Source organism: Hypanus sabinus, unplaced genomic scaffold (genome assembly GCF_030144855.1).
Source record: "Hypanus sabinus isolate sHypSab1 unplaced genomic scaffold, sHypSab1.hap1 scaffold_524, whole genome shotgun sequence".
In the NCBI taxonomy this organism is placed as follows: Eukaryota; Metazoa; Chordata; class Chondrichthyes; order Myliobatiformes; family Dasyatidae; genus Hypanus; species Hypanus sabinus.
The window spans coordinates 246,492-270,616 of record NW_026781386.1 but is presented as its reverse complement, the minus strand read 5'-3'; the positions used below and the strand labels follow the sequence as shown (position 1 = coordinate 270,616).

Here is a 24,125-nt window from a genome sequence, read left to right as displayed (position 1 = left end):
TCGCCGCCCCGATTGAAAAGTGTCCCTCTTACGCGCTCCCTGTCGCAGATTGTACAACACGAACCGCTCTCTCCACTCGCCCCCTCTCTCCACTGACTCCGACCTCTCCTCCCGCAAACCCCGCCCCTCGACCCTAACGCGCCCCCTCCTCCCACGAACCCCGCCCTCTATTTCCTCACATCCCGCCCACCTCACACACCCCGCCCTCTCATCCCACTGACACCATCCACACCTCGCAGTGATTCCCCTCCACACTCCACCTCGAACCACGCCCCCTCCCCTTGTCTCCGTGACCGCCTCCCTCCGATTGGATCTCCGTCAGACTGTAGTTCAGCGGCCCGCATACGTCCAGCTCCCCCTCTCCCTCACACATCCGCACTAACTGCCCCGCAGCGTTGCCCCCGCCCCAAGCATCAGAAGGAGGGGATGGTTAAAGACGACCAGACGACCAAACGGATCAATGCGTTTTATTGGCGAAACGCTTGTGCGTCGAACAGCTGACGGTTCAGGTAGCCTCAGCGAGCTGGAGAGGTGGGTCTGCTGGTATTCCGGGAGCGCGGGACGTGTCGGTGAGTTGGGGAGGGAGGGGAATATTCCCGAGGGGTGGGCCGCAAGCACAGCGATGGGTTGGCATCGGTCAGGAAACTCTCGTTTCTCAGACCAAGGGATCCAGCGGATCGCTCATCCTGATGTTTTCCACAACCGACAGCAGAACTGGCTGAGAGCCCGGGTAGTTATTGGGAACGAACACCTCCACGTGGACGAAGTTGTTGGTGTCAATATCAATCTGTGGGGAGGGTCATTCGGTTAGTCATGGGAGTCCCGTCCGCTAACCCCTCCTTCCCACTGCCACCTCCGTGATCCGCGCTCTCGCCAGCCCTCCCTCCACATCCCCGCCACTTCATCCCTCGCTGATCTCCTCCCCGTCTCCATCGTACCACGTCTCCCACGTCTCCATCGTCCCTCGGTCCGCTACACAACTCCCTGTCACCATCACCCCTCCCTCGCCTACAACCCCACCCCTTCTCTATCACCCCTCCATCCCCTACCCCCTCCCAGTCTCAGTCACCCCATCCCTCCCCTACACCCCTCCCCGTCTCCATCAACCTCTCCCTCCCCTACACCGCTCCCCGTCTGCGTCAACCCTCCCTCCCCTACACCCTCCGTCTCCATCGCCCCTCCTCCCCTACACACCCCGTCTCTATCACCACTCTCTCCCCTGCACCCCCGTCTCCATCGCCCCTCCCCCATACATCCATCCCTGTCTCCATCACCCTCTCCCTCCCCTACACCCCTCTCGTCTCCGTCAACCCTCTCTCCCCGTTCCCGTCACCCATCCCACCCCTACGCCCCTCCCCGTCTGCGGCACTTCCACTCTTCCCTACACACCTCACCGTCTCTGTCGCCCCCTTCCACCCCTACAGACCTACCCCATTCGATCACCTCCACTACACCTCTCCCCGCCAAGCCATCCTGGTCTCCATTTACACTCCCAGCCTTGCACTCTTCCCGTCTTTGTTAATCCTAACCTCCCGTACACCTCTCCCCTCCCACCCCTCCCCGTCTCCATTCCCCTCCCACCCCCTCCCGGTCTCCATTTCTCTCCCCCCTCCCTGTCTCTATTCCCCACACATCACATCCCTGTCTCCATTTCCCTCCCACCCCTCCCGGTCTCCATTCCCCTCCCACCCTCTCCCGGTCTCCATTCTACTCACACCCCCTGCCGGTCTCCATTCCCCTCCCACCCCTCCCGGTCTCCATTCCCCTCCCACCCCCTCCCGGTCTCCATTTCTCTCCCCCCTCCCTGTCTCTATTCCCCTCACATCACATCCCTGTCTCCATTTCCCTCCCACCCCTCCCGGTCTCCATTTCCCTCCCACCCTCTCCCGGACTCCATTCCCCTCCCACCCCTCCCGATCTCCATTTCCCTCCCACCCCTCCCGGTCTCCATTTCCCTCCCACCCTCTCCCGGTCTCCATTCCCCTCCCACCACCTCCCGGTCTCCATTTCCCTCCCACCCTATCCCGGTCTCCATTTCCCTCCCACCCTATCCCGGTCTCCATTTCCCTCCCACACATCCCGGTCTCCATTTCCCTCCCACCCCTCCCGGTCTCCATTTCCCTCCCACCCTCTCCCGGTCTCCATTCCCCTCCCACCCCACCCCGGTCTCCATTTCTCTCCCCACTCCCTGTCTCTATTCCCCTCACATCACATCCCTGTCTCTATTCCCCTCACACCACCTCCCGGTCTCCATTTCCCTCCCACCCTCTCCCGGTCTCCATTTCCCTCCCACCCCTCCCGATTTCCATTTCTCTCCCCCCTCCCTGTCTCTATTTCCCTCCCATCCCTCCCGGTCTCCATTTCCCTCCCACCCTCTCCCGGTCTCCATTTCCCTCCCACCCCTCCCGATTTCCATTTCTCTCCCCCCTCCCTGTCTCTATTCCCCTCCCATCCCTCCCGGTCTCCATTTCCCTCCCACCCCTCCCGATTTCCATTTCTCTCCCCCCTCCCTGTCTCTATTCCCCTCCCACCCCTCCAGGTCTCCATTTCCCTCCCACCCCTCCTGGTCTCCATTCCTCTCCCACCCCCTCCCAGTCTCATTTCCCCTCCCACCCCTCCCAGACTCCATTCCCGTCCCAGCCCTGCCTCCTTCTCGACCTTGATCAGGTAAAATTTTCCCAGGATGGCAGACTGGTCCTGTTCACGATACTTTTTCGCTATGTATGTAACCACTGTGTGGCTGATGTGATTCTGCACATCGGATTTCACCTGGGTAGGAACAACAGAAATATCTGAAACTCCCGGAGAGGACAGAGCGAGAGGATGAAGGGTGTCTGGAAGCGAGTGGCGGTATCATTTTTTCTCTCTCCCCCCTCTCTCCCGTTCCCCGCTTTTGTTCGCTCCGACGCACGCTTTTCACATCGTACCCTTCATCCTCACTCTCCCTCGACTCTCTCCAAACTGTCATTTAATCCTCAATCCGTCACTCTCTTCCCCCCTCTCTCCGCCTCCCCGGCTCTTTCACCCACACTCACCGTCTCCCTCTTCCCCCCTCTCCTCCTCCACAGCTCTTATCCCCCTTTCTGTGTGCCTCAATACTCTTTACCCTATCCGGGCATTTCCTCTTTCCTCTTTCGCGTCGCTCCGTCACTGATCTTTCTCCACTTTCCCTGCCCCAGCCAACACCTCCTTCGTTTCACTCTCTGTTCCCTTATTCCACATTCCCTGCCCTTTCTCACACTTTTCCCGTCTCGCTCTCGCTCTTCCCCACTCCCCATATCTATCCGTCTACCTTCTCTCCAATTCGTCTGCAGGAACTTACAACTTTCATTCGTCTCTCTCTCTCCACTTCCCGCTCTTTCCTTCTCCTTCCCTCTACGCGCTCGAAAATTCCCCTGCCCTCCCTCCCCTTTCTGGACTCGCACTCTATCTCTCGCTTTTCTCTATTTTCCCTGCTCCTTCTCTCCGTATCCCTGTCTCTCTCTCTCTCCCATCTCCCACTACTCTTTCTCCACCCTCCCACCTCTCCCTACTTCCCCTGATCTATCCCGTTCCTCTCCCTCCCCGTCCGTCTGCCGTCTGTCTCTCTCTCTCTCTCTCTCTCTCTCTCTCTCTCTCTCTCTCTCTCTCTCTCTCTCTCTCTCTCGTCTCCAATTATCTCGCTATTCCCCCCTTTTGCTATTTCTCCCTCTCTCTACTCCTGGCTGAGAATCCATTCCTGCCCTGGTGCCAGACAAGTCTCTGTAATGGCCACTACATCATAATTCCATGTACGTATCCAAGCTCTCAGTTCATCACCTTTGTTCCTGAAGCTTCTTGCATTGAAGTACACACACTTTAGCCCTTCTACATTACGACCTTTATTCTCTTTATTCTACTTCTCTTTGCTCAAAGCTTCTCTATATGTTATATCTAATTTTACTCCATGCACTATACTTGCTATTTCTCGCTCTCTCCACTCCTGGCTCTTCCTCCTTCCACCTCCCTTTCTCCTACTGTTCCTGCCCCTCGCATTCCGTTTCCTTCTCCAACTTTCCTCCTGCAGCCTAATCCAAACCCTCCTCCTCCTCCTTCCTTCCCACTTTCGTCCCCCTCCCTTCCCAACAACCCCTCCGTCTCCCTCTACCTCCCTCCCCTCCCCGGTACCGACGCCCTCCCCTATCCTCTCCCATATATAGCCCCCTCACACCTTTCCCGCACTCTCCTCCTTCATCCAGCCTCTGTCCTGTTGCTGTCACCATTATCCTCCCTGTCCTTTACTAAATCCTCTCCTCTCCCTTCTGCAAATGGTCTTCCACTGCCTTTTCCATACTTTACATCTCTACCCTTCTCTCGCACATATGTACCCGAGGAGGGTAGTTTAAGGGTTCTGAAAGATTTTGGAACTCACCGCATTTGCGATCTTCTGGACGTTTGACGTGGCCGTCTGTTCACCTGTCCACACTAGAGCCATCTCTGTTTCTATTGCACCCGTTCGTTCGCTGATTCTCTCTCTCTCTCTCTCTCTCTCTCTCTCTCTCTCTCTCTCTCTCTCTCTCTCTCTCTCTCTCTCTCTCTCTCTCTCTCTCTCTCTCTCTCTCTCACTCGCTGTCTCGCTACCTGTCAGGGCTGCTTTTAAAGACCCGGCCCCTCTCCGACAGCTCCCTCCCCCACTCAGCTATAGAAACATCGAAACATAGAAATATAGAAAACCTACAGCGCAATACAGGCCATTCGGCCCAAAAATTGTGCCCTATATCTCCCCACCTCAGAATTTACCAGGCTTACCTATAGCCTTCTATTTAACTGTGCTCCATGTACCTATCTAAAAGCCTCTTAAAAGACCCTATCGTATCTGTCTCCACCACCGATGCCGGTAGCCCATTCCACGCACTCACCACTCTCTGAGTAAAAAACTTACCCCTGACATCTCCTCTGTACCGACTTCCAAGCACCTTGAAACTGCCTTTTTGTGTTAACCATTTCAACCCTGGGGAAAAAGCCTCTGACTATCCACACGATCATTGCCTCTCATCATCTTATACACCTCTATCAGGTCACCTCTCATCCCCCGTCGCTCCGAGGAGAAAAGGCCGAGTTCACTCAATCTATTCTCATAAGGCCTGCTCCCCAATCCAGGCAACACCCTTGTAAATCTCCTCTGCACCCATTCTACGGCTTCCACCTCCTTCCAGTAGTGAGGTGACCAGAACTGAGCACATTACTCCAAGTGGGGTTTGACTTGGACCCGGGTTTTCAGGAAACATTGAATGAGGTAGGACTGCACTATTTAGAAGGTAGAAGATTGAGAGGGGATTTGATAGAGGTTTACTGGCTTTATCCACGGTGGTTGGGTGAGACTGCAAGCAGAGATCAAGGATCAAGGGTGAAGGGTGAGAAGTTTAAGGGGAACATGAGGGGGAAAGTCTTCACTCAGAAGGTCGTGAGAGTGTGGAATGAACTGCGAGCAGGAGTGGACAGGAGGCTTCTGGAAGTCTATGATCCAGCTGTGAATGGACTAGATGGGCCGAAGGGCATGACTGTATGTCGTTTATCTCTATGACTCTGTAAAGTTTGCAAAAAAGCTATCGATTCCATCATCCAAATCATTAACATATAACGTAAAAAGAATCAGTCACAGCACAGACCCCTGTGGAACAGCACTAGTCACCGGGAGCCAACCAAAAAAAGTTCCCTTACTTCCCACTCTTTGGCTGCCAATCAATAGACAATAGACAATAGGTGCAGGAGTAGGCCATTCGGCCCTTCTAGCCAGCACCGCCATTCACTGTGATCATGGCTGATCATATACAATCAGTACCCCGTTGCAGCCTTCTCCCCATATCTCTTGACTCCGCAAACAGCCAATGTTTTTTCCATGCCAGTATCTTTCCTGTAATATCATCAGGTCTTAACTTGTTAAGCACCAGCTCCACAGCAAAGAAAGTCCAGCAGCGTCTCTACTTTTTGCGAAGGCTGAGGAAAGTCCATCTTCCAACCCCCATCCTTATCACATTCTTCAGGGGTTGTATAGGGAGCATCCTGAGCAGCTGCACCACTGCCTGGTTCGGAAATTGCACCGTCTCTGATCGCAAGACCCTGCAGCGGATAGTGAGGTCAGCTGAGAAGACCATTGTGGTCTCTCTTCCCGCCATCACGGAGATTTACACCACAAGCTGCATCCGCAAAGCAAACAGCATCATGAAGGACCCCACGCACCCCTCATACAAACTCTTCTCCCTCCTGCCGTCTGGGAAAAGGTACTGAAGCATTCGGGCTCTCACAACCAGACTATGTAATAGTTTCTTCCCCCAAGCCGTCAGACTCCTCAATACCCAGAGCCTGGCCTGACACCTTCATCATTTATTATTATATTGAAATTTGTCCTCTACTGTGCCTATTGTCTTGTTTATTAATTATTGTACTGCCCTGCGCTGTTTTGTGCACTTTATGTAGTCCTGTGTAGATCTGTAGTCTGGTGCAGCTTTTATGTTGCTTTAGGTAGTCTGGTGTAGCCTTGTGCTGTCTCACATAGTCTAGTGTAGTTTTGTGTTGTTTCATGTAACACCAGGGTCCTGGAGGAACGTTGTTTCGTTTTCACTGTGTACTGTACCAGCAGCTTATGGTCGAAACGACAATAAAAAGCGATTGACTTGATTTGACTAAACAACATCCACCGATTCCCCAGTCTCTAACATGCTTGTTATTTCTTCAAATAATTCCAACAGATATGTCAGGCAAAAATTTCCCCCAAGGAAACCGTACTGTCGGCGACCTATTACATCATGTTCCGCCGGGTACACTGAAACCATCTACTTCGCAACCAAGTCCAAACACTGTGGTCAGACTAACTGGCCTGTAATTTTCTTCCTTCTACCTCCCTCCCCTCTTGAAGAGTGGAGTAGCATTTGTAATTTTCTATTCCAACACGAACATGCCAGGATCAATTGGTTCTTGAAATAGCATTATTAATGCCTCCAACATCTCTTCCACCTCCACTTTCAGAACACTGGGATGTCTATCTTCTTGCCTGGTGACCGTTCAATGTCCCAAGTACCCTCTCCCTGCTAATGGCAACTTCACATTCTTCTTTCTCCTGACACTCTCGAACTTACAGCAGACTGTTCTGCAGTTAACATTGACGCAAAATAACTATTCAGATTTTTCCGCCATTTCCTTGTCCCCATCACATCTCCCTCACGTTATTTTAGCAGTCCAATATGTGTTGCAGCCTCATTTTTATGTTTTATATATCTGAAGAAACTTTCGGTGTCCTCTTTAATATTATTGGCTAGCTTCATATTCCGCTTTTCCCTTCTTCGGTTGGTTTCTCAAACCTTCACAATCCTCTAAATTTTCACTACTTTTATGATTACACTTTGGCTAAATGTTGGCTTTAACTTCTCGTCAGCTATGGTCGCGATATCCCCCTTTAGCATACGTCTTGTACTTTGCGATGAGAATATCCCTACATCTTCTGTACCTACTTCCAAGAAGCTTAAAACTGTGTTCTCTCGTGCTGGCAATTTCACCCCTCGGAAAAAAGCCTCTGACTATACACAGGATCAATGCCTCTCATTATCTTATACACCTCTATCAGGTCACCTCTCATCCCCCGTCGCTCCAAGGAGAAGTGGCCGAGCTCATTTAATCTATTCTCATAAGGCATGATCCCCAATCCAGGCAACATCCTTGTTAAATCTTCTCAACGCCCTCTCTATGCTCTCCACACCCGTCCTGTTGCACGGCGACCAGAACTGAGCACAGTTCTCCAAGAGGGGTCTGACCAGGGTCCTCTTAAAGTTGCAAAATTACCTCTCGGCTCCAAAACACAATCCCATGATTGACAAAGGCCAATGCACCGTATGCCTTCTTAATCACAGAGTCATCCTGCGTAGCAGCTTTGAGTGTCCTATGGACTCGAACCCAAGATCCCTCCGATCCTCCACACTGCCAAGAGTCTTCCCCATTAGTACTATACGGAGAGTAAGGGTTCTAGAACAGATCCCTGAGGTACACCTCTGGAGCCCGACTTCAATGCAGATTGTGATCCGTCTAGAACCACTCTTTGCTTTCTGTGGGAAAGTTAGTTCTGGATCCATAAAACAATGTTCCCTTGGATCCCATGCCTCCTTACTTTCTCAATAAGCCTTCCATGGGGTTCCTTATCAAATGCCTTGCTGAAATTCATATACACTACATCTATTGCTCTTCCTTCGTCAATGTGCTTAGTCACATCCTCAAAAAATGTGTATGGAACCAGACTAGATAGCAGAGGGATTGGAAAAGGTACAGAGGAGATTTACCAGGATGCTGCCTGGTTTAGAGAGTCTGGATTATGATCAGAGATTAGGGGAGCTAGGGCTTTACTCTTTGTAGAGAAGGAGGATGAGAGGAGACATGATACAGGTGTAAAAGATATTAAGAGGAATAGACAGAGTGGACAGCCAGCGCCTCTTCTCCAGGTCACCACTGCTGAATACAAGAGGGCATGGCTTTAAGGTAAGTTGTGGGAAGTTCAAGGGGGATATTAGAGGCAGGTTTTTTATTGGTTGGTGTGGAATGCACTGCCTGAGTCAGTGGTGGAGGCAGATACTCTAGTGAAGTTTAAGAGACTACTAGACAGGTATATGGAGGAATTTAAAGTGGGGGGGGTGGGTTATATGGGAGGCAGGGTTTGTGCGTCGGCACAACTGTGGGCCGAACGGCCTGTAATGTGCTGTACTATTCTATGTTCTATGTTCTTCTAAGACTACCCTTTCACCCGGTATTCTACATACCACAGGCTCTCTCTCTCTCACGAACAAGGGAGAAAGTGACATCTCGGTTTCCCAGCGAGAGGGGAGAATCAACAAAGCAGCTCGCCAATCTGTGGTGTTAAAAGTCTGTTGCGTCGTTTTGTTTTTTCCGAGCTCGGGTCCCAGGGTGCACAGCCAGCAGCCTGCTCGCTGCTGACGATCTTTCGTGTTCCTCGACCCAGCAGGCGGCGTCACCGGCCTGGAATCTGGCCGTCTCCAGAGCCAGGAAATTCCGGCACACCGAAGGCGCACTCGTCTTCTAGGCCGCACCCTTGGCATGTCGGGAAGCGGCCGGTCGTGAGGCCCCGCAAGGAATCAAAGTCAGCGTGTAACTCCAGGTCGGGGTCTTCTAAAGAAACTAGTCAAGGAAAAAAGAAAGAGATATCAGAGATATAAATAGAGCTGTTTCCGAAGATAGAAGCAAAGGAGTCGCCATTAGACGCATTCGTGTTCCTAAAAGTCAAAAAGAACGAATAGATGGAATGCAATTATAAACTAGCTAATTGCATAAAAGAAGGTAGCAAAACATTTCTTCCGAGTTATAAAGTAATAAAAGAGAGGCGAGAATATGTATGGTAGCATGGTGGCTGGGAAGATGTTGGAGTCGATTGTGCAGGATGTCGGTTCGGTTGACCTGGAGGCACATGATAAAATAGGCCGTAGTCAACGTGGTTTCCTCGAGGGAAAATCTTGCCTGAGAAATTTGTTGGGAATATTTGTAGAAATAGCAAACACGCTGGACAAGTGAGAGTCGGTGGGTACTGTGCCCCTGGGTTTCAGAAGGCCGTTGGCAAGGAGCCACACGAGGCCGTTTAACAAGTTAAGAGACCACAGTATTATAGGAAAGCTACAAGCATGGAAATTAGTACCGGCTACTCCTCATACGTTAACCCCTTAATTTCCGGAATTATCCGCATGAACCTACTGTGGACTGTCTCCAATGACAACACATCCCTTCTGAGACATGGGTCCCGAAACTGTTGACAATACTCCACGTCCGACCTGACTACTGTCTTACAAAAGCTCAGCATTATCTCCTTGCTGTTATATTCTATTCCCCTTGAAATAAATGCCAACATTGCATTTGCCTTCGTTATCACAGACACAACTTGTAAATTAATCTTCTGGCGTCTTGCACGAGGACTCCCAACTTCCTTTGCAATTCTGATGTTTGAGCTTCCTTCCAATTCACATAATAGTCTGCACCATTGCTCCTGTTACTATCAGACATTTCCAAGCACTACATTACATCTGACACTTTTATGCCCATTCCTCCAAATTGTTTAAGTTTTCCTGCAATCGCATTGCTTCCTGAGCACTAGTTACCCCTCAACCTATCCTAGTAAACCCTGACACAAAACCATCAATTCCGATCGAAATCATTGACAAACAATGTCAAAAGTAGCGAGCCCAAAACAGACCCCCGAGGAACACTGGCAGCCAACCGGAAAAGGCCACTTTAATTCCTGCCTGACAGACATTCCTCTAGCACGCCACTATCCTTCTTGCAATGCCACAGGATTTTATCTTCTTCAGCAGCCTCATGTGTGACACCTTATCAAATGCCTTCTGAAATCTCCAAGTAAATGACATCCGCTGCCTCTCGTTTGTCCATACTGCTTGTTACTTCCTCGAAGAACACGAACAGATTTGTCAGGCAAGATTTCCCTTCACAGAAACCATGCTGACTTTGACTTATTTTATAATTAGCCCACCATCGCCATGTCAGTGGCCCAGTATCAACTTCCACCTCCTTTTAACTCTTTACGTCACTGAGCAAAAACACCTTTAGCATTATGCTTTATATTATTGGCTAGTCAGCCTTCGTGTTTCGTCTTTTCTCATCTTATGTCTTTTCAGTTGCCTTTTATTTGCTTTGGAAAAGTTCCCAATCATCCAACTTCCCACAAACGTCTGTGCACTATACACCCTTTCCTTGGCTTTTGTGCAGTCTTTCACTTCCTCTGTCAGCCACAGTTGCCTATCCCTGTCATTTCGGAGCATTTCCTTCTGTGGGAGATGTCTATCCGGCAATTGTGAACTATTCTGTCTACCGTCATCCCCGACATTGTCCCCCTCTAATCCTCCAGGGCAAGCTCCTCCCTGCCCTGTCAACAACACCCTTATATTTACAGATTTCCTTAATCTGATTGGCTATCTGTTCCTCAATGTCCCGAAGGCTGTTCGGGGCTCCTGTCAGTCTCATTGCACGCTTCCTACTCCACAGTCTGAGAGTGTTGAAACATTACCCGTCATCTGTTTTTCCCGACACTGCTGTGTAATCAGCTCACTTCCTCTTTGTTCTCCCATCTGTCTCAGGCTGTGTTGCAATCTGTTCCCTTGGACCGCCGAGAGCTGACTGGGGTCTCTGCAGGAACCTGACCCCGACTGAGAGTGAAGTGGTGAAAATCTGAACGCGTGAAACCTGAAATCTAGCTGATTTACATACCTAGCGTTAATGAGAAGCTTAAAAAAAACTACAGCACAATTCTGGCCTTTTGGCCCACAATGCTGTGCAGAACATGTGTTACTTTGGAAATTTTCCAGGGTCTATCAGGTCAAGCGAGATCTGCCAGGCAATATTTCCCATCACAGAAACCATGCTGACTTTGACTTATTTCAGCATTTGTCTCTAAGTACCTCGAAACCTCAACCAGAATCATAGACTCCAACGCTTTCCCACCAACTGAGTTTAGATGAAGTGGCCGACAGGTTCCTTTCTTTTGCCTTCCTCCCTTTTTAAATACTCGAGTGACCTTTGCGATTTAACAGTCCTTCTGGACCATGCCCGGGGGAAGTGATTCTTGAAAGATGACGACCAAAGCTCTTCAGCAATCTGTCTCAGGACTCTGGATGTAGTCCACCTGGTCCAGTTGACTTAGCCATCTTTATTGTCTGAACGGTGTCGAGTTAGGTAAGGGAGAAATGCAAAGAGACCTAGGAGTCCTAGTTCACCAGTCAATGAAGGTGAATGAGCAAGTGCAACAGGCAGTGAAGAGGGCAAATGGAATGTTGGCCTTTGTTACAAGGGGAATTGAATACAAGAGCAAGGATGTCCTTTTGCATTTGTACAGGGCCCTGGTGAGACCACACCTGGAATATTGTGTACAGTTTTGGTCTCCAGGTTTATGGAAGGACATTCTGGCAATTGAGGAAGTGCAGCGTAGATTCACTAGGTTGATTCCTGGGATGGCAGGGCTGTCTTACGCAGAGAGATTGGAGAGATTGGGCTTGTACACGCTGGAATTGAGGAGATTGAGAGGGGATCTGATTGAAACGTTTAAGATAATTAAAGGATTTGATAGGATTGAGGCAGGAAATATGTTCCAGATGTTGGGAGAGTCCAGTACCGCATGGATTGAGAATAAGAGGTCAGTTATTTAAAACAGAGTTGAGGAAGAGCTTCTTCTCCCAGAGGGTTGTGGAGGTGTGGAATGCACTGCCTCGGAAGACGGTGGAGGCCAATTCTCTGGAGGCTTTCAAGAAGGAGCTGGATAGATATCTGATGGATAGGGGAATCAAGGGATATGGGGACAAGGCAGAGACTGGGTATTGATAGTGAATGATCAGCCATGATCTCAGAATGGCGGTGCAGACTCGAGGGGCCGAATGGTCTACTTCTGCACCTATTGTCTATTGACATTTGAGGCACCTGGACAAGCTCTTTACCTGGCATGAGGTCCAGTACGGCCTCTCATCCCGTTGGACCGTCAGCATGTTGATTTCAGAAACTCTCCTGGATACGCTTAATCAATTCAGCCCTGTCTGAACTCCTTACATTAAGAAGCCACTAGCTTATATTGGGGAAATAGAAACACCCCCCACCCCGACTCAACGCCATTATTTTACACATTTCCTGAATCTGAAGATCAATATCCCAGTGGCTGTTAGGGGTTGGGTAGTACAAACCCCTCAGCGTAATTGCACCCTTCGTGTTCCTGAGTTGCAAACAAATGGACTGTGTGTTTGAACCCTCCGTTATGTCTCCCGTAGTGGAGCGGTGACATTAGCAGTGTAACTACACCCGACCACACACCCGAGATACCATTAATGCTCAATGTGATAAAACACCAGCGGACCTGCTGCTATTCCGGAGATGTTTGTCTGCGAGTGCTGTTGTATCCTTGCCCGTAGAGCATCGCTAACCGACTCTGTTTTGTAATCTGTTCATTTCCTCCTCATTCTTCCATCTGTTTCAGGTTGTGGTGTTTTCTCAAACAAGAGAAAACAGGCCGACGCTGGAAATCCAGGGAGCACACACGGAGTGCTGGAGGAACTCAGCAGGCCAGGCAGCAACTCCGGAAAAGAGTACAGTCGACGTTCCAGGCCGAGATCCTTCAGCAGTTCTGAGGCTGTGACTTCTAGTTCTTGATGTTCCCACAAGAGGAAACAGCCTCTTCACATCCACCTTACCTGCTCCTTTCATCATTTAGTAAGTTGCAATCTGATCCCCTTCCCACATTCTTCTGAATTCCACTGTGCAGACTCAAAGCTGGCAATCGTTCCTCATATGTTAACCCCATTCATTCCCCGAATTACCCTCGTAAACCTCATCTCTTCTCTCTGCAAGGACAGCACACTCCTTCTGAGATATGGGGCCCGAAACTGATAGCAGTACTCTAAATGCGGCCTGACTTGTGTCTCATAAAAGCTCAGCGTTATTTCCTTGTTTTTATGTTCCAATATCCTTGAAATAAATTCCAAAATTGCATTTGTCTTCGTTATCACAGACTCAACCCGTAACCTGACCTTCTGGGAGTCTGGCACGAGGACACCGAAGTCCCTTTGCACCTCTGGCGTTTGAGCTTTGTTCCCATTTAGATCATGGTCTGCGCTTTTCTTCCTTTTACCCGACTGTATTATCAAACATTTCACAACACTGTATACCATCGGACATATTTATGCACGTTCCTCTAATTTGTCTAAGTTCGACTGCAATCGCCTTGCTTTCTGAGCACTATATCCCTCGCAAAATATCTTCGTACACTTTGACACAAAGCCATCTTTGTCACTTGGACCCTGTTCCAGGACTGTTCATCCAGTGAGCGGTCAGTCACCTGGCCAGGCTCCAACAACCAGATGTCGTGGTACATATTGCGTACCGACAACATAGGTAGGAAAAGGGAAGCGGTCCTGAAAGCAGACTACAGGGAGTTAAGAAGGAAGTAGTGAAGCAGGTCCTCATGTGTAGTAATGTCAGGATTACAGCCTGTGCCACACGACAGTGAGTATAGGAATCGGATAAGATGGAGGATAAATGCGTGGCTAAGGGATTGGAGCAGGGAGCGGGGATTCAAGTTTCTGGGTCATTGGGACCACTTTGGGGCAGGTGTGACATGTACAAAAAGGACGGGTTTTACTTGAGCCCAGTGGAACCAATATACTGATGGGGAGGTTTGCTACAGCTGCTGGGGAGATTTTAAACTAGAACTTCAACTTAAACGTTTTTTTGTCTAAATCGGACCGGCAGGCTGATAGTGAAGCAGTAAGGAATCTCGTACAAAAACCATTTTTATTCACCGCTCGGGGGGAAAAACGCTGGTCTGCGCAGGCGCGTGACGTCAGACAGTAGAGCTCCAAAGGTCTAAACAGGCGACCACTGTATACAGCGGGCAGCGGCGTGAGAGGGAGCAGAGTGGGACGTCTTGAGCTCAACAAGCTTTGACAGAGGCCAGGGTGGGTTCCAGTAAGTTTTGCTCTGTTCGCTAAGAGTGGAGAGAATGCCAAGCTGGATGTTGGAATGCTCCTCTTGCAGGATGTGGGAGAGGCAACGACACGTGCAAGAAGTTAGTCCAGCTTCAGCTCGTAGGGACCTGGAGCAGAAGCTGGATGACTTCCGGATCATTCGGGAGAATGAGGGAGGTAGTTACGCCAATGGTTACCGTCAGGCGAGGGAAGGGGAAAGGGCAGGCGGTGCAGGGCTCCCCTGTGTCCATTCACCTCAACAGCAAGTATACCGATTTGGATACTGTTGGGGCCATGAGTTAACTGGGAAAAGCTGCGGAAACCGGATCTCTGGTACTGGGTCTGGTTCTGCAGTGCAGAAGGGAGGGGGGAAGGGAGAGCGGTAGTGGTTGAGGACTCGATAATTAGAGGTACAGACAGGAGGTTCTGTGGACCCGTCAGTGACTCCCGGATGGTTTGTTGCCTCCCGGGTGCCATGGTCAGGGATGTCTCTGATCGCCTGCACAGCATTCTGAGGTGGGAGGGGGATCAGCCAGATGTCATGGTACACATTGGTACCAATGACAAAGGAAGAAAGAGTGAGGAGGTCCTGAAGAGTGTGTATAGAGAGCTTGGTAGCAAGTTAAAAAGCAGGACCTCGAGGGTGGCAATCTCAGGATTGTTACCTGTGCCACGTGCCAGTGAGTCTAAGAGTTGGGTTCTCTGGAGGATGAACACGTGGCTGAGGAACTGGTTCAGGGGGCAGAGTTTCAGTTCATGCAAAGCTTCAATTGGAAGGGTTGTGTGTGGTGGTAATAATCATCTGAGGTATTTATTTTACAATGCGAGGAGTATTGTAGAGAAGGCAGACGAGCTGAGAGCATTGATTGACACATGAAATTACAACATTATAGCCATTAGTGAAACATGGCTACAGGAGGGGCAGGACTGGTAGCTTAATTTTCCAGGGTTTAGATGTTTCAGAAGTGATAGAGGCAGAGGAATGAAGATGGTGGGTTGGGCGTATGACATTGATTGTCAGGGAAAATATTACAACAGTGCTCAAGTAGGACAGATTACAGGGCTTGTCTACCGAGGCCATAAGGGTGGAGCTGAGGAACAGGAAAGGTATGACCACATTAATGGGGTTGTATTACAGACCACCCCATAGTCAGAGAGACTTGGAGGAGCAAACCCATGTACACAACATCGACGGTTCTCCTTTGTCTGTCCTGTTTGTTATTTGTTGAAACAACTCCAGCAGATTATCAGACAGGATTTTCCCTTGAGGATACCTTGTTGACTGTAGCCTATCAGATCACGTGACTCCAAGTACTCTGAGACCTCATCCTCAATAATCGACTCCAACATCTCTCCGAACACTGAGGACAAATTAAATGTCCTATAAATAAAAACACAAAATGCCGGCAGAACTCAGCAGGCCAGACGGCAATTATGGGAGGAGGTAGTGACGACGTTTCGGGCCGAAACCCTTCTTCAGGGTCGTCACTACCTCCTCCCATAGATACTGTCTGGCCTGCTGAATTCTTCCAGCATTTTGTGTTTTTATTTATTTCCGGCATTCACTCGTCCCAGCCTATAGTTTACTTTCTTCTGATTCTGTCCATTCTTGACATGTGAAGTGACATTTGCAATTTTCCAGATTTCCGGAAACATTCCAGACCGTCCTGATTCTTGAAAGACCATGACTAATGCCTCCACGATCTCGTCAGCGACTCACATCGGAGCCCTGTGGTAGACACCATCTGGTCCAGGTTAATTACCTACTCTCAGACCCTTCCGTTTCCAAAGAATCCTCCATCTAGTAATGGTCATCTCAGACATTTCATGACCCCAGTCACCCGAAACCCGCACCAAACGTTCGGTGTCTTCCATCGGGAAGACTGAAGCAAAATGCACATGCCTGTTCTGCACCGACTCTCAAATTGTCACTTTTGAAGACGATTCACCTACCGACCTTTGTTAGGAAATGCAAATCCCATTCCACAATTGCCTGGTCCATTCTGATCAGTACAGGGCTTTTCTCCAAATTATGATCGAAATCCATGGGCCTTAACTCCATTTTTTTCGCATGTCATCTTTGAAACTGTTGGTATTGTGAACACTAGATGCAAGGTATTCCCCTGCATAAACTTCCGTCACCAGCTATGTCGCATTACCGAAAAGCAGATCAACTACACACTGTCCCTGGTTGGAAAACACAAGGAAATAGAACATTGTTAATATGTTTTCGTCTTCTCATTTCCAACCAGACTATGGTCAGCGGGTTGTATCAGTGATCAAGAGCTCAATAGCTCAGTGATAAACTTCTTCTCGCCATGCTTGTGTTTGTTTCCCTGAGGTTGTGTTTACATGTTGGGATTTTTCCACACCTTATATCAAGATTCAGAACGGTCCAAGAATCAGCAATAAACGTTTCATGCGAGTGCTGTACAGCATTAGCCTGCACGATTTTCAAAACATGTTACTTCGATTGAATACATCGATATATATCTGTTTCTTCTGTTTTGTTCTGGTAGATTGAAATTGCTTGGAACTCCTCTCGGTGGCCAGTGGAAGTAAGGATGTTTTTCATTATATTGAAGGTCTGGATGCTTGATAAACCGTGGGCTGGAGATCCGAATCTACCCGAACGAAATAAAAGAAATATGAACATAGAACAGAACATCGTTCAGGACAGTACAGGCCCTTCGGCCCACAATGGTGCATCGACCCGTAAACACTGACTCCCATATAACCCCCTACCTTAAATTCCTCGATATAACTATCCAGCAGTTTCTTAAATTTCCCTCGTCTATCTGCCTCCACCACTGACTCAGGCAGTGCATTCCACGCACGAACCACACTCAGAGTAAAAAACCTTCCTCTAATATCCCCCTTGAACTTCCCTCCCCTTACTTTAAAGCCATGTCCTCTTGTGCCGACAGGTGGTGCCCTGGGGAAGAGGCGTTGGCGATGCACTCCATCTTTTCCTCTTAATATCTTGTACACATCTATCATGTCTCCTCTCATCCTCCTTCTCTACAAAGAGTAAAGCCCTAGCTCCCTTCATCTCTGGTCATAATCCATACTCTGTAAACGAGGAAGCATCCTGATAAATCACCTCTGTACCCTTTCAAATGCCTCCACATTCTTATTATATTGAGGCGAACAGAACCAGACACAGTACTGATCCGAATGTTCTGTCGACACCTGAACCCTGCGCTCCATATAACCCAACACCTTAAATTCCTCCATATAACCGTCCAGCAGGCTCTTAAATTTCCCTTGAGTAACTGCCTCCACCACTGACTCAGGCAGTGCATTCCACGCACCAACCACTCTCTGAGTAAAAGACCTTCCTCTAATATCCCCCTTGAACTTCCCTCCCCTTAACTTAAAGCCACGTCCTCTTGTACTGAGCAATGGTGCCCTGGGGAAGAGGCGCTGGCTGTCCATTCTGTCTATTCCTCTTAATATCTTGTACTCCTCTATCATGTCTCCTCTCATCCTCCTTCTCTCCAAAGAGTAAAGCCCATGCTCCCTTATTCACTGATCACAGTCCATACTCTCTAAACCAGGCAGAATCCTGATAAATGTCCTCTGTACACTTTCCAATGCTTCTACATCCTTCCTATATTGAGGCGATCAGAACTGGACACAGTACTCCAAGTGTAGCCTAACCAGACTTTTATAGAGCTGCATCATTACATCACATCACTTAAACTCTATCCCTCGGCTTATGAAAGCTCACAGCACATAAGCTTTCTTAACTACCCTATCTACCTGCGTCAACTTTCAGGGATCTGTGGACATGTACCCCCAGGTAGTATCCTCCACACTACCAAGTATCCTACCATTTACTTTGTACTCTGCCTTGGAGTTTGGCCTTCGGAAGTGTACCACCTCACACTTCTCCGGGTTGAACTCCATCTGCCACTTCTCAGCCCACTTCTGCATCCTATCAATGACTCTCTGCAATCTTCGACAATCCTCTACACTATCTACAACACCACCAACCTTTGTGTCGTCTGTGAACTTGCCAACCAACTCTTCTACCCCCGCAACCAGGTCGTTAATAAAAATCACGAAAAATAGAGGTACCAGAACAGATCCTTGTGGGACACCACTAGTCACAACCCTCCAATCCGAATGTACTCCCTCCACCACGACCCTCTGCCTTCTGCAGGCAAGACAATTTTGAATCCAACTGGCCAAACTTCCCTGGATCCCATGCCATCTGACTGTCTGAATAAGCCGACAGTGAGGAACCTTGTCAAATGCCTTACTAAAATCCATGTAGATTACATTCACTGCACCACCCTCCTCTATATGCCTGGTCACCTCTTCAAAGAACTCTATGAGGCTTGTTAGACACGTTCTGCCCTTCACAAAGCCATGCTGGCTGTCCCTGATCAGACCATGATTCTCTAAATTCCCATCGATCCTAACTTTAAGAATCTGTCAGGCCCCGGGGACTTATCCATCCTAATGTATTTTAACAACTCCAACACCTCCTCTCCCTTAATATCAACATACTCCAGAACATTAACGTCACTCATATTGTCCTCACCGTCATCAAGTTCCCTCTCAGTGGTAAATACCGAAAAGAAGTATTCATTGAGGAGCTCGCTGACTTCCACAGCCTCCAGGCACATCTTCCCATCTTTATCTCTAATCGGTCCTACCTCCTCTCCTGTCATCCTTTTATTCTTCACATAATTGAGGAATGCCTTGGGATTTTCCTTTACCAAGGACTTTTTCTCGCCAAGAACTTCTCATGCCGCCTTCTTGCTCTTCTCAGCCCATTTTTAAACTCCTTTCTTGCTACCCTATATTCCTCAAAAGACCCATGTGATCCTTGCTTCCTAAACTTTATGTATGCTGCTTTCTTCCATCTTTCTAGATTTTCCACCTCACCCGTCACACATGGTTCCTTCACCATACCGTTTAGAACTGAGTTGAGGAAACAGAAGGCAGTGGAGGCCAAGTCTCTGGATGCTTTCAAGAGAGAGTTCGATAGAGCTCTTATAGATAGCGGGGTTAAGGGATATGGGGAGAGGGCAGGAACGGGGTACTGATTGTGGATGATCAGCCATGATCACAGAGAATGGTGGTGCTGGCTAGAAGGGCCGAATGGCCTACTCCTGCACCGATTGAGAGAGGGTCAAGGAGACTTGGGGAGGGAAGAGAGAGACTGAGGAGAAAGAGAGAGGTTGGCCGGGGGGAGAGACGGAGGAGTGAGCGGGTGAGGTCTGGAGGTGGTGAGGAATTGCGGGGAGGGTGGGGGTGATTGTCACTGGGTGGGGAGCACAGGGAGGGGATGGGAATCCTGACAAACACCCGCCCCCCCCCCCGGTTCCTTCTCGATGGGGCGCCGGACGGCCGAGGACCCCCGGGAGGGCAAGGAGGAGGCTGGGAGCCATTCGAAATGGGTTTGTTCGTTCTGGAACAAGACGGGAGAGGGGGAGCCCCAGCCAATGTGCCCCCAGACACTCTGTCATTCCCTCAACCCCCCTCCCGCTATTTGCCCCCTCCAGCGGATGAACACTCCCCCCTCGTCGGGAAGGGAAGGGGAGAGTGCGAAGTGAGTAAGAAGTGGAGGAGAGAGGGAGGAGGTGAGATTTGAGGGAAATGGGGTGAGGGGGATAGGGAGGGGAGAGTGGGAAATGAGTAAGCAGTTGGGGAAGACGGCGGGAGATTGCGTGAAGGGGATTGGATTGAAGAGGAGGCCAGGGAGAGGGAGGGGACAGTCGGAAATGAGTGAGTGGAGTCAAGGGGGAGGAAGTGGAATTTAAGGGACATGGGGTGAAGCGATAGAGAGGAAGAGGCGGACAGAGATGGAGCAGAGAGTCGGAAATGAGTGAAGAGCTCCATCTTGGGTCCAAGCCTACAAAGTACCCAGGACATCCTCAGGGAGCGGTGTCTCAGAGAGGCGGCGTCTGTTATTAAGGATCCCCAGCACCCAGGGCATGCCCTTTTCTCACTGTTACCGTCAGGGAGGGGGTACAGGAGCCTGAAGACACACACTCAGTGATTCAGGAACAGCTTCCTCCCCTCTGCCATCCGATTCCGAAATGGACACTGAACCCTTGGCCACTACCTCACTTTTTAATAAATATATTATTTCTGCTTTTTGCACGGATTTGTAATCTATCCAATACACTGTAATTGATTTAAGAACATAACATAAGAAATAGGGGCAGGAGTAGGCCATCCGGCCCATCGATCCTGTTCAGTCATTCAATGAGATGATGGCCGATCTGTCCGTAAACTCAGCTCCATCGACCTGCCTTTTCCCCAGAACCCTTAATTACTTTGCTGTGTAAAAACCTACCTAACTGTTTCTTAAGTATATTTAGTGAGGAAGCCTCAGCTGCTTCCCTGGGCAGAGAATTCCACAGATTCACAACTCTCTGGGAAAAACAGTTTCTCCCGATCTCCGTCCTAAATCTTCTCCCCTGAACCTTGAGGCAATGACCCCTAGTTCGAGTCTCACCCACCAATGGAAACAACTTTCCTACATCTATCTTATCTGTCCCTTTCAAAATTTTGTCTGTTTCTATAAGATCCCCTCTCATTCTTCTGAACTCCAGAGAGTACAGTCCCAGGCGACTCAATTTCTCCTCATAGGTTAACACCTTCATCCCTGGAATCAGCCCGGTGAACCTCCTCTGCACTGCCTCCAAAGCCAGTATATCCTTCCTCAAGTACGGAGACCAGAACTGCACACAGTACTCCCGGTGCGGCCTCACCAGTACCCTGTATAGTTACAGCATGACCTCCCTGCTCTTGAATTCGACCCCTCCAGCAACGAAGGCCAGAGTCCTATTTTCCTTCTTGATAGCCTGCTGCCCCTGCAAACCGACCTTTTGCGATTCCTCACAATCCCGGAATCATTTTCCTGACTTGCTCCGCACAGAGCCAAGCTGGCAGTCCACAATTAGGCCAAGGGTTTCCAAGTGCCCATAAATCCTATTGCTGAGAATTCTGTCCGGCTGCTGATGGGGCAGTCGCCATTCTCTAGTTCCCAGGATGATCCCGGTCCCCTTCCTTACCGGCGAATCATCCATCAGTCCTCCGGGACCTCGCCTGCCCGCTCACCTCCGTTCAGGGCCCCAGACAGTCCTTTACATGTGTCCCCCTGTCCCTCGACACTCCCCACCGTTCACGGTGTGTGTCCTACCCTCGTACGCCGAGGTCCCCCATCCCTCGACACTCCCAACCGTTCACGGTGCGTGTCCTACCCTTGTACGCCGAGATCCCCCTGTCACTCTACACTCCCCACCGTTCACGGTGCTAGTCCTACCCTCGTACGCCGAGGTCCCCCCTGTCCCTCGACACTCCCCACCGTTCGCGGTGCCTGTCCTACCCTCGTACACCGATGTCCCCCGTCCCTCGACACTCCCCACCGTTCACGGTGCGTGTCCTACCCTCGTACGCCGATGACACCCCGTCCCTCAACACTCCCCACCGTTCACGGTGTGTGTCCTACTCTCGTACGCCGATGTCACCCCGACCCTCGACACTCCCCACCGTTCACGGTGCTAGTCCTACCCTCGTACGCCGATGTCCCCCCGTCCCTCGACACTCCCCACCGTTCACGGTGTGTGTCCTACCCTCGTACGCCGATGTCCCCCCGTCCCTCGAAACTCCCCACAGTTCACGGTGTGTGTCCTACCCTCGTACGCCGAGGTCCCCCCGTCCCTCGACACTCCCCACCGTTCACTGTGCGTGTCCGACCCTCGTACGCAGAGGTCCCCCCGTCCCTCGACACTCCCCACCGTTCACGGTGCGTGTCCTACCTTGTACGCCGAGGTGCCCCTGTCCCTCGGCACCCCCACCGTTCATGGTGCATGTCCCACCCTCGTACCCCGAGGTCCCCCCCCCCCTTCACTCGACTCCCCGCACCGGTCACAGTTGTCGGAGGGTGGGATCTCGCTGACGACGGTGCCCCTCCCTCCTATCACAAGAGGCTCCTGCCAAGACCAAATACGGCCCGCTGAAGGATGAGGACCGTATCTTCACCAACCTGTATGGCAGGCACGACTGGAGGTGAGAGGAATTCAGAGGCGATCCCTAACCGAGGGGAGATGGTCGCAGGCTCAGGGAGAGAGGTGTCCTCTCACTGTGAGGGGAGGAAAACGGGGACGCTCTCTCACAGGGATAACATCACGGTGACGCTTCCCGACAGTGGAAGGGAAAATGCAGGCACTCCACTGAGGGGGGAGCGGGATGAAATTTGTGGACATTCCCTCATTCAGGGATTGGGGTATTTGTGGACGTTCCCACATTCAGGGATTGGGGAACTTGTGGACGTTCCCTCATTCCAGGATTGGGAAATTTGTGGACGATCCCTCATTCAGGGATTGGGGTATTTGTGGACGTTCCCTCAGAGAGAGATTTGGGTATTTGTGGACGTCCCGTAATAGAGGGGTTGGGGTAGTTGTGGACGTCCCCTAATCCAGGGGCTGGGGTATTTGTGGACGTTCCCTAATTCAGCAGTTGGGGTATTTGTGGACGTCCCGTAAGAGAGGGGTTGGGGAATTTGTGGACGTCCCCAGACAGAGGGGTTGGCGTAGTTGCGGACGTCCCCTGTTTGAGTAATGGATCTTTCTGGCTGCTCATTTTTTAAGGGCGGGGGAACTTGTGATGCCCCCGTACTTAACGGGAGGGGGTGACTTTTCTGAAGCCCCCAAGGCGAAGGGTTATCAATTCTGAGTTGCCTCCATCTGGGACGTGAATGTCAGCACTCCCTGATCTGCCAGGGAAATTCGGTCGCTGCATAACTCACAGGAAATTGGGGGCACTCCCTCGCTATCAGGGTGATAACAGGACATAAATCTTTTTCAATCCCCTCACTCTTTTCACCTTCTTCCCGCTCCCCTCCACTCTTGTCCCCCCAGGCTGAAGGGAGCGCTACGGCGGGGCGACTGGTACAAGACGAAGGAGATCCTGCTGAAGGGGGCGGACTGGATCCTCGGGGAGGTGAAGACTTCCGGGCTGAGGGGTCAGGGAGGGGCCGGGTTTCCGACCGTCATGAGGTGGGGCTTCATGAACAAGCCTTCAGATGGCGGGTGAGGAGGGAGCTTCACTCTGTGTCTGAACCCGGGAGTGTGTGATCGGACGGTGTGGAGGGAGATTCACTCTGTGTCTGACCCTGGGAGTGTGTGATGGGACGGTGTGGAGGGAGATTCACTCTGTGTCTGACCCCGGGATTGTGTGATGGGACGGTGTGGAGGGAGATTCACTCTGTGTCTGACCCCGGGATTGTGTGATGGGACGGTGTGGAGGGAGATTCACTCTGTGTCTGACCCCGGGATTGTGTGATGGGACGGTGTGGAGGGAGATTCACTCTGTGTCTGACCCCGGGAGTGTGTGTTCGGACGGTGTGGAGGGAGATTCACTCTGTGTCTGACCCTGGGAGTGTGTGATGGGACGGTGTGGAGGGAGATTCACTCTGTGTCTGACCCCGGGTGTGTGTGATGGGATGGTGTGGAGGGAGATTCACTCTGTGTCTGACCCCGGGATTGTGTGATGGGACGGTGTGGAGGGAGATTCACTCTGTGTCTGACCCCGGAATTGTGTGATGGGACGGTGTGGAGGGAGATTCACTCTGTGTCTGACACCGGGAGTGTCTGATGGGACGGTTTGGAGGGCGATTCGCTCTGCGTCTGACCCCGG

General features: G+C 50.5%; 1 protein-coding gene across 1 annotated transcript; it reads right to left on the bottom strand.

Moving 5' to 3' along the window:
- Positions 1 to 511: 511 nt before the first annotated feature.
- LOC132389282 (stefin-C-like) lies at positions 512 to 4,582 on the bottom strand. The gene is made up of 3 exons (XM_059961779.1): positions 4,391 to 4,582; positions 2,659 to 2,769; positions 512 to 787 (listed from the first exon to the last, which is right to left on the bottom strand). The coding sequence occupies exons 1-3, from the start codon at positions 4,451 to 4,453 to the stop codon at positions 656 to 658; spliced, it is 306 nt and encodes a 101-aa protein (XP_059817762.1). The 5' UTR covers positions 4,454 to 4,582; the 3' UTR covers positions 512 to 655.
- Positions 4,583 to 24,125: the final 19,543 nt, after the last annotated feature.

Excerpts from the sequence above, each read along its gene's own strand:
- LOC132389282 (XM_059961779.1), bottom strand. The coding sequence starts at position 4,453 with ATGGCTCTAGTGTGGACAGGTGAACAGACGGCCACGTCAAACGTCCAG. Across the intron at positions 2,770-4,390 it reads TCCAGAAGATCGCAAATGCG|GTGAAATCCGATGTGCAGAA; the intron begins GTGAGTTCCAAA and ends GTTCCTACCCAG. Across the intron at positions 788-2,658 it reads GAAAATTTTACCTGATCAAG|ATTGATATTGACACCAACAA; the intron begins GTCGAGAAGGAG and ends CCCTCCCCACAG.